Here is a 10,661-nt window from a genome sequence, read left to right on the forward strand (position 1 = left end):
CTGATTACCTAAACTCTTTCTCAAGCAATTCAAGTAATCCAAGAAACAAGAATAATTCGGCCAAGATTATTCTATTAATCGAAAACCCTAGTCAAGAAATCCCAAGAATAAATCACAATCAATCAAATTTGCTAAAATATTAATTACATATCAGATTTGAAGTCCATCATAGTTTGCAATAAAGAAAGAAAGAAAGAAAGATTCAATAAAGAAAAATCATGAAACCCTAATCAAATTTATGTTACCAAATTGCAAATCAAAGAAGAAGACAACCTAAGATTGTTGCATCAATCTTTGATCTCCTCTTCAATTCGCATTCAACAACCTTCTCTCTTCTCTAGCAGTTCTTCTTCTTCTTCTTTGGTTTTGTCTTCAGGGGTCCGAACCCTAATTCCCTCTTTTTCTTTTATTTTTATACTCTTCCTTTCAGCCACTCTTCTTTCTCTAAAGTCAGTCACCTTTTTGGAGCCTCCCTTAGGGCTACGGTTGGGCTGCTATTCTTAATGGGCCGAACTGTTGTTGGGTTGTCCTCCTTGGTGGGCCAAATTGCTGTTCTCCCATAAAGTTTCGGTTGGGCTGTAGTTGGGCCTCTCTCCTTGGTGGCTTTAGTGCTTCCCATGGGGTTTTAGTTGGGTTTTCTTCTTGATGGGCTGAAGTATGCTCTCTTTTATCTAGATTGTCTCAAACTCCTAGTTTCCTGCAATTCTGCTCAATTAGGGTAAAAACCCTTGCAAAATATCATTAAAACCATGTATACAGCAATAAAAATGATGTATAGCATGTGCACACATCAAACTTCCCCACACTTAAGATTTTGTTTGTCCTCAAGCAAAGCTTTTACCCATAAACTGATCATTCCCTAGATTATTACCATCTACGGAATGAATTTTAGGATGAGAATGCATTAAGTGGTCGGGAAACCTGCATAAACATTCTAATTCATCCCCATAATTGGCCACTCTTACCACATTCATTAGAACAAAGGAAGGGAGAACATGAGCTTCTTCATGCTCTAGCACTCAATTCCGTTCAATATGTATAGCAGTTCCTTGACCGCCATAATTAACCATCATCTCATGCTTGGTCTCAAATCTATCAATGCACCTAATTGAATTTCCAACTATATTTTTGTCCCTTTGAATCTCAGCTGTCACTGAATTCTTTTCTTTCTTTCTTTTTTCTTTTTTTTTTTTTTGTGTGAGTGCATTTTATGCTCCATCTCACACGGGTCACAGGCTAGAGGCAGATAACAATACTCATATTCCCAATTGCTAGTTTTCCTATTCAACTTGGAATAGCAGAGTTGGGACTGAACTCATATCATGAACCGCTAGTTTTACTATTCAGTTCATGTCAGCGGAGTAAATCGGACTTTGTCCTTCCTTTTTCTCTTTTCTCTTTTTTTTTTCTTTTGAAATTGTTGAAATTCATGCATTAACAGTTTAGATGTGCATTAATAGCTCGAATGATCATTAAGATTTCAACCAAGCACACTATACACATGAGTAGAGTTGGTGCTGGTCATGATGAAAGTCCTATTCAACTTCCTCATCATCATCATGTATTGTGATAAAATTGGATAATTCACAAGAACACATTCTAGCACTTATAGTGATTTCCTTCGACTTCATTGCATTCCCTCATGGAATTCACCTTATAGACAGCAATAATATTGAGGAAATTTCCTAGTTTATGTAGCCTATCAATGCATTTATGTATTGGGGTGATTTAGGTGCACAACTATGGCCTCCCCCACACTTATCATGAACATTTCCCTCAATATTCATATGGAGAGAGTGTAAAGATGAATTCAACAATGTGAACAGTGGGACTTCCAGCATTTAAAGGGGTTTAGAGAACTTCCCTGAAGAGCATTTTGAAATCTGGAATGGCTCCTTCGTTTGGACCCTCTAGCTACTAAGAACAAAGAAACTAGAAGCAAAGAATGAGAAACAAATGATATGAAAAAAAAAAGCAGAAACACAAATAAACAAAAAAAAAAAACTACTCATTAGCATTGGGTTGCCTCCCAATACGTGCTTGTTTTTCATCTGAAGCTTGACATTCCAGTGGGATCAATGAACATCTAGGTACATAGTTGATTGGGTAGGCAATGCTCCATCCACTATATATGGTTTGAGGTGCTGACCATTTACCTGAAAACATCCACCAATCGCATAATCAATGACATCTATCATACAACATGAATCATCACTAGAAGATGCATGCTTCATAGCATCAGACATTTTAAAAATTACTTCCTCATCTTGAATCCTAAGGCTGAGTTGTCCTTGTTGGACATCAACCATTGCCTTTCCTATAGCTAGGAAGGGTCGCCCTAGGATAAGTGGGACATCAACATCCTCTTTCATGTCTAACACTATGAAATCTACTGGAAAAATGAATTTATCAACCTTAACAAGCACATCTTCTATGATTCCCCTAGGATGCTTGATGGACCTATCAGCTACCTGCAATGAAACTCTAGTGGGTTGGGGTTCACCCAACCCTAATTTCTTAAAAACTGAATAGGACATCAAATTTATACTAGCTCCTAAATCACACAATCCCTTGTTAATTTTCAAACTGTCTATAGTGCAAGGAATAGTGAAACTCCCTGGATCTTTCAGTTTTTGAGGCAGCTTGTTGAGGAGGATTTCTGAGCATTCTTCATTCAGTGCAATTGTAGCCACATCTCCCAGTTTCCTTTTGTTTTCCAATATCTTCTTCAAGAACTTTGCATAGTGTGGCATTTGGACTAAAGCATCTGCAAAAGGAGTGTTGATATGTAAACTCTTAAAAATTTCAAGAAACTTACCGAACTCCTTTTCCAAATTTTGTTTCTTTAGCCTATTTGGAAATAGTACTTGCGGTTGTTGACTTTTCGCTTTCTTTGAATCATATTGCTCTTCCTTCTTCTTTTCAGTTTCTAGGGTTTCACCCACCTTGCCTTCTTCCTTTGCCTTCTTCTCCACCTCTTGTAGCTCCTTACCACTCCTCAAGGTAATGGCTTGCACCTGCTCTCTTGGGTTAGCTTCGGTATTGCTGGATAAAGTGCCTTGGACTCTAGAAGATATCATCTGCGCCAACTGCCCTACTTGAGTTTCCAAGTTCTTGATCGATGCCTCTTGGTTTTGAAATCTCATTTTTGTACTTGCTATGAACTTGCTCATCAGCTCCTCTAGATTGGATTTCTTCTTTGGCTGATTGAAATTTTGGGGAAAGGGTTTCACCGCATTATGATTTTTCCAAGACAGATTGGGGTGACTCCTCCATTCAGGGTTAAATGCACGAGGGTACTGATTGCCTTGCTGCCTTTGCAAGAGGACCGAGTGCCGGGTGGATTTGGCTGTTCTTAGGACAGACACGAGGGTACTCATATAGTATTGCCCTGGACCATTTAGGTGCATTGATATATTCCTGGGTTGGGGCAAAACTAGGTATGGCAGATACCCCATCAAACCCCTTGGAGATTGATGGGCAAAACTAGAAAGTTACACTCGACCCCTAGACTCGATTATGATATTGCACTAGGTGTCGGATTGGGTTGTCTTTGATGTACCAATCAGTGAGATCCTTAGCAGGGGTCAAAACCTCGGTATGTTGGGACAGTTTGAGAATTCATCTGAATGGGTGATCATAGTGACAAGGTCAGCCCCTTTGTCGAACAAAGGTAATGATCGGGGATGCACTCTCACTGATGGAAACCAAGACTGCCGGCAACCAATTTCAATCATTGAGATTTGTTTTGCAAAGTATATTTTATATGAGATGTAAAAGTATATATATATATTATGGTTTCTAAAATGTTTGCAAAAAGGTTTTAATTCCCACGATCCATATAAGTAGAGAGTGCAACACTGTTCCTTGCAGCCGAGGGAGAGGTCCTCTCTTGTCGGGTAGTGTTTGTCATTATGGGCTGAGAGATTAAGTGTAAGACCATTGAGGGTAATGCCTAATGGGCTAATCTTGCATCTACCCACAATCCTTTGGTGTTACAAGGTGGCTTGGCCCAGGGATCACTTAGAGTAAGTGTTGGGCCCATAGAGCCCATTTGATGGGTTTCAGGGGGTGCACTGTCCATAACAGTGTATTCGGCCAGGCCTTGTGACAAAGGCTGGGCCGAACCCATGTGGCCAATGTGTAGATCAATGCTTGGGTCCCATGCCATACAAAGAAGCCCAACTGGATAGCAATTAGGAAGGTTAAGTGAGCACATAAGCTTAATGGGCCTAAAGCCCATTTCGAGCTAGACTTATTTAATAAGTTAAGTATGGGCGAACTTTGAGATGGATCAAGCAAATAGGATAGAGCCTTAACCCTATCCACTCAGAGAGTCTAGATCTAGATGTGATTTGGATGTGGAAACCTCCTAATAAGATCAGGAGAAGGTTGATCCAATCTGCAGATAAGATAAGGGTTTATCCTTATCACCTAAAGAGATGTTTTGATCCAAATAAGATTTGGATCAGCAACTCCTAATTGGATTAGGAGCTGATCCTTTGGGGTTACAAATAAGGAAGGGGGTGGCAGCCTTTAGAATAGAGATATACTAACATCCTCTTCAGAGCTGAAATCACAGAAGAAAGATTTCTGCAATCCCTGCAAAGATCTTTCTTGCCGCCTCCATCCTGCAGCCGCCAGACATCCAGTTCGATCTCCAGTGGTGGGAGAAGTCAAAATTCGATCTTGACATCAATTCTTTGAGAAAGAATTGATAGGAAGTTGTGCTCACGTGCCATCCTGTTTGTTTCTTGCGAAGGACAAAATTCTTGGAGAAGAATGCTACTAATTCTGCTCCATCTTTCACTGCGCCATCTTCAGTGGGAGCAGTCTTTGGATCCTTCCTTGGGCGTGAACACCTTCGTTGGGAGATATTGTTTCTCCATATCAGGTATAACCCTCTCCTACTCCTTTTGGTTCAGATCTGGTTCAGTTTATGGTTCAAGATTGATCATTGAAAATATGATTTTCCAAATAGGGAATGCAATTCCCAATTGAAAGGGAGAGAAAAATTTTTGATATTCAACCCTTAATTCCGCAAGATTTGGGCGTCCATAGGATGGATCTCTCATCCCCCCAGTGGTATTAGAGCCCAGGTGCAAATCTTGAACCAATGTGTTTCAGATCTAAACCTATGCAAATGGGTAGAAGGCGTTCTACCCAATTTGTGCAAATATGGGTTTTGGGAAATTTGTTCCCAAAATTATGGGCAAATGATCTGAAATTAATTTTTATATAAATCTGATTATTGTTTAGAATTGTTCTTTATGATTTTCTTGATTTATGGGTTGTTCGTACAAGAGGAGATCGAAATCTTGATTTGCGCAGGGAACCTGCATTTTTGCAGATTATGGATTATTTTGTTACATTTGGTCTGTAAAATAATTTTTGTTCTTAGACTGAATGTATAGGTATTCGGTCTGATGTAATTATTAATAGAAATTAGGATTTCTATTTATTTTATTTTGGATCAAATATGGCGGCGCAAGGAAGGAGATTTCACAGATAGGAGAATCACAATCTGCAATTTGCAGTTTATGAAACTGCAAACTGTGATCTAACCTCTGTTTTGCAGGATGGATTGTGCGAACAATCCTATTTGACTGGTTATTGTTTTTCTATTATCAATATTTAATTTCAGATTATTTTCTTGAATTAAAGATTTAATTAAAAATCAAGCCTTAGACCCATTCGAACCAAGATTGGTTCAAATTGTTTGGACCAAATCTAGGGTTCGATCAAGGCTGAAAGTCAGCCCTAATTTTTCCCACTAATGGGCCTGAGGATTGATATTTAATTAAATGGTTAATTCGGCCCAACCTGTAAAGGCCCAATTTTAAATGGATAAAACTACTAAAAGCCCACTCTACAGATAAAGCTATATGGGTCGAACCCATCAGCCCTAATTCGGCCCATATACCTAGATAATATTAATGGTTAATATTATGGATTTAAAAAGGGCTTCAAATGGGCTTTACAGATAATTAATTGATTGGATCAATTTATCCTTGCATGTGATGTATGGATGTGTGATGTGCTATGTACATGGGCCATAAATGCTTGGCCCATGATCAATCGATAGTGGCTCTTGCACACACCATGGCTGAATGCACATCATTGCCATGGTGTCCCTTTTGGTCATTGGATGACCTCCCTTAGTGGTGGGCCCCACACCTCATGGAGAGGTTACGTGCGGAACCCTAGCCGATTTGGGCCCATCGAAATCTGACTTTATGAAAGTCAATGGGAGCCACTTGGGTTTGACTTAGATCAAATTAGGGAGTAATTGATTGTTCCCTCCAGCTAATATGAGTGCATGTGATAGAGAGATTCATATGATGAACTCAAAGGCCTTCCATCATTAGCATGAGGATGGGTCCTTCAGTAATGAGGAAACGCACCAGAAAATGGGCTATCCATTTGCTATTGGGCTTGTCTAAATGTTTCATGAGATGATAGGGGCGTCATAGACCGATGCGGGAGGGGCTTCACCAGAAAATGGGAACTCTCTCACGGTACCTTGGCGTTCACGAATATGATGGGTAAGCACTCACTGGACAGAAAGGTTTACCTGAAAATGACTCTGAACCTTGTCTGGTAGAGGCTAAAGGGAAAGCTCATATGATGAGTGGATATGATCCTTCATAGAAAGGTGGTGGGGTTTTGCAACTGAAACAGTTGGCTCCGTGCACCCTATGTGATTTCCCACATTTCCAAAGACAACTCGCAGTCTCCGTCACTGAGAAAGGAGAGAAATCTCAAAGATGAATAAATGGAAATGAAACATAGATTAAAATCCATATCCTTGTAATGAACATGAATCAAATTAGGTTGTGGACTGATGTTTGCTTTTTTATCAGAAAATGGCAAACAGACAATTTGCAAAGCTGCTTGATGACAACAAGCTGAAGGGCCCAAACTATGCCGACTGGTATAGGAACCTTATGTTGGTCTTAACCTCTAAGAAATTGGACAAGGTAGCCAAGAATCCTACCCTAAATCGTTCGGGAGATAGGGCTTCTAAGGCCCAGAGAAGAGAATACCAAGAATGGGAGGAGAAAAACTCCCTTGCCTGCTACTATATCATTGCCTTCTTGGACAACCCAATTTAGAGGCAGTTCGATCAGATCGAACTTGCTATGGACGTATTAGACAGTCTCAAGACAATGTACGAAGAGCATAATTGTCCTACTTGGCAGAAGGTCTTGAAACAGTTCATGATCGCGTAGATGTCCAAGGGCCAATAGGTTCACGACCATTGTCTCTGGAGACTCTTGGATCTAGGCTGAATCTGTTAACACAGATCGATGCTATTCTAAACTCTCAGCCTCCATCCTTTAATCCATTCATCATGAATTACAACATGAACAAGCTGAACATCAACTTGTAGGAACTCAGCAATATGTTGTAGAGGGCTGAAGAATTGATTGAAAAGGATGAGCCCATTGCCATGCTTGTTGAAACTAGCAAATTGGGCAAGAAAAGGAAGGCAAAGAGAAAGCCCCAGAAGAAGACTGCCAAACCCAAGAAGCAGAGGAAGGACAAGGCATCGAATGCCTATCACTTCTACAAGAAGACCGACAACTGGAAAAGGAACTGTCTTGCCTACCTAGAATCCAAGAAAGGTAATCTCGAAACATGTGTTATAGAAACCAACTTGTTGGTAGCTTTTGCGTCCTGATATATTGACTCTGGGGCTTCAACTCATGCGTGTAACTCACTGCAGGGGTTCAAGGTAAGCAGAAGGCTGAGTGAAGGAGAAGACACGCTCTACTTGGGGACTACTACAACTGTTGCAGCCGCAGCCATAGGAACCGTGGAGTTACTTTTTAGAGAAGGAACAATTGTACTAAAAGATTGTTTTTATGTACAAAATTTAAGGAGAATTTTGATTTCTGTCTCAAAACTGTGTGCATATGGTCATTTTGTCTTCTTTAGTAATACGATTACTATTAAAAGAAATTACAGATTCATCGCATACGGGGAACTGGAGAACGATCTCTATGTTCTACATCCTTCTCTAGAAACCAACATAACCGAAACTACGTGGGCTGAAATCCCCAAGAAGAGAGCCCGTGAAAAAGTTAACCCCACGTGCCTGTGGCATTACCGACTTGGCCACATCGGTGTTGACCGAATCACAAGGTTGGTAAAGGATGGTCCTTTGGATTTTCTAACTGTAGAAGATCTTCCCACTTGTGAGCCTTGCCTGCAAGGCAAGATGATGAAATGACCATTTAACGGTAAGCCTGAAAGATGTATAGGCACACTTGACCTTATACGTAGATATGTGTGTGGTCCCTTGAGTGTTAGGACATAATCAACATGTGTATTTCATCATCTTCACCGATGATTTTTCACGATATGGTTACGTGTACCTAATGAGACACAAGTCTGAATCCTTTGAAAAGTTCAAAGAGTTCAGACAAGAGGTCAAGAAATAGTTAGGGAGAAAAATTAAAGCCCTTCGATCAAATCGAGGTGGCGAGTATCTCTCTAACGAATTTAGGAACTACCTAAAGGACAATGGGATAGTATCACAGTTAGCTCCTCCTGCTACACCACAACTTAACGGTGTGTCAGAGAAGAGGAATAGGACCTTATTGAATATGGTCTGGTCACTTCTCATACACTCAGAGTTACCCACATCCTTTTGGGGTTATGCATTAGAGACTGCGAAATACGTACTGAATCGGGTTCCAACCAAATCGGTTCCGAACACTCCATATGAACTTTGGACCGGAAAGAAATCAAGTGTCAGACACTTGAAGATTTGGGGTTGTCCAACACACATTAAAAGAATGAGTGCAGACAAATTGGAATCCAAGACCAGTCGTTGCCTATTTGTAGGCTACCCAAAAGGCTCTATGGGTTACCTATTCTATGACCCAAGTGAGCAGAAGGTATTCTGCAAACGAAATGCATAGTTCTTAGAAACCAATTATATCCTGGACACCCATCGTCAGGAAATAGTCCTTGATGAAGAGAGTTCAGGAGTAGTGGGAGACGTCTCACCAGTTCCAAGTAGTGACCAACCTAGAAGATCAACTCGGGTATCTAGGCCACCAGTCCATTATGGTTATGACCAGGATAGTTACCTGGTGGAAACCTTAACTAGTGAGGTGGATCCCGTGACTTATGCGTAAGCTATTTGGACATAGATTCCCAGAAGTGGATGGAGGCCATCAGAGCAGAGATGGACTCAATGGAGACCAATGGAGTTTGGACTCTAGTAGATCCGCCCTCTAGGGTAAAAGCAATCGGTTGCAAGTGGATTTACAAGAGGAAGAAGGGCCCCAATAGTCAGGTTAAGACCTTCAAAGCCCGTCTGGTGACGAAAGGGTACACTCAGAAAGAGGGCATCGATTATGAGGAAATCTTTTCGCCTGTGGCCATGCTTAAATCCATTAGGATCCTGCTAGCTGCAACAGCATACCATGATTATGAGATTTGGTAGATGGATGTCAAAACTGCATTCCTGAATGGAGATCTTACTGAAGATATCTATATGCAGCAGCCGCAAGGCTTCATTGCTGCAGGTCAGGAAAACATGGTATGTAATCTTAATAGATCCATTTATAGACATAAGCAAGCTTCTAGAAGTTGGAACATCCGTTTTGACTCTGCTATCAAATCATTTGATTTCAAGCAGAATCTAGATGAACCATGTGTCTACAGGAAGTATAGTGGAGATAATGTTACCTTCTTGGTTCTGTATGTAGATGACATTATACTCATTGGGAATGATGTAGGAATGTTAATTACGGTGAAAGTATGGCTTTCACTCCATGAAAGATCTTGGAGAAGTCTCCTATATTCTGGGTCTTCGACTCTATAGAGATAGATCAAAGCGGATAATAGGATTATCCCAATCTGCTTACATTGACAAAACAATCAAAAGATACAGCATGGAAAATTCCAAAAAAGGAAATGTTCCTTTCAGGCATGGAGTCGCTCTCTCCAAGAAGATGTCTCCCAAGACTTATGAGGAGATTGATGGCATGAAAGACATTCCCTATGCCTTTGTCATAGGGAGCATCATGTATGCCATGCTGTGCACTCGTACTGACATCGCTCAGGCAGTGAGTGTAGTAAGCAGATTTCAGGCCAACCCAGGGTAGGAGCACTGGGCTGCTGTGAAAAACATACTTAAGTACCTTCGAATGACAAAAGAGTTTTGTCTAGTATTCGATAGTAACTCACTACGGATCCAAGGGTATATAGATGCCGATTTCCAATTGGATCTAGATGATAGAAAGTCTACATCTGAATATGTTTTCATGATAGGATTGTGTGTTGTTTGCTAGAAAAGCAGCAAAAAGGGGTCCACTACAGGCTCCACGACCGAGGCTGAGTACACTACCGCAAGTGAGGCTGCCAAAGAAGCCGTGTGGATGAAGAAGTTCATTCATGAGTTGGGAGTAGTTTCATCCAGCACATCACCCATCCCGTTGTTGTGTGACAACAATGGAGCCATTGCTCAGGCTAAGGACCCACGAGCCCACTCGAAGTCAAAGCACATCGAGAAGAAGTACCACGTACTACGGGAGATTGTTGGTTGAAGGGACGTCCTGATTCAGAAGGTAGCGTCAGCGGAAAATGTAGCAGACCCATTGACAAAACCACCTTCACAGAAAGTGTTTGAGAAACACATGGAA

The 10,661-nt window shown here is 40.9% G+C and overlaps 1 protein-coding gene across 1 annotated transcript in view; it reads right to left on the reverse strand.

Annotated features, from left to right (window-relative positions):
* Positions 1–3,380, reverse strand: part of LOC148874039 (uncharacterized) — a 7,286-nt gene extending 3,906 nt beyond the window's left edge. The window contains exons 1-3 of the mRNA XM_088951944.1: positions 2,882–3,380; positions 2,313–2,767; positions 2,157–2,228 (exon numbers count right to left, since the gene is read on the reverse strand). Of these exons, the coding sequence (XP_088808070.1) occupies positions 2,157–2,228; positions 2,313–2,767; positions 2,882–3,380 (1,026 nt within the window). The remainder of the gene's footprint in view (positions 1–2,156; positions 2,229–2,312; positions 2,768–2,881) is intronic.
* Between the last annotated feature and the right edge of the window lie 7,281 nt (positions 3,381–10,661).

This window comes from Nelumbo lutea, chromosome 1 (genome assembly GCF_056320005.1).
Source record: "Nelumbo lutea isolate HS-2025 chromosome 1, American lotus-T2T, whole genome shotgun sequence".
Classification (NCBI taxonomy): domain Eukaryota; kingdom Viridiplantae; phylum Streptophyta; class Magnoliopsida; order Proteales; family Nelumbonaceae; genus Nelumbo; species Nelumbo lutea.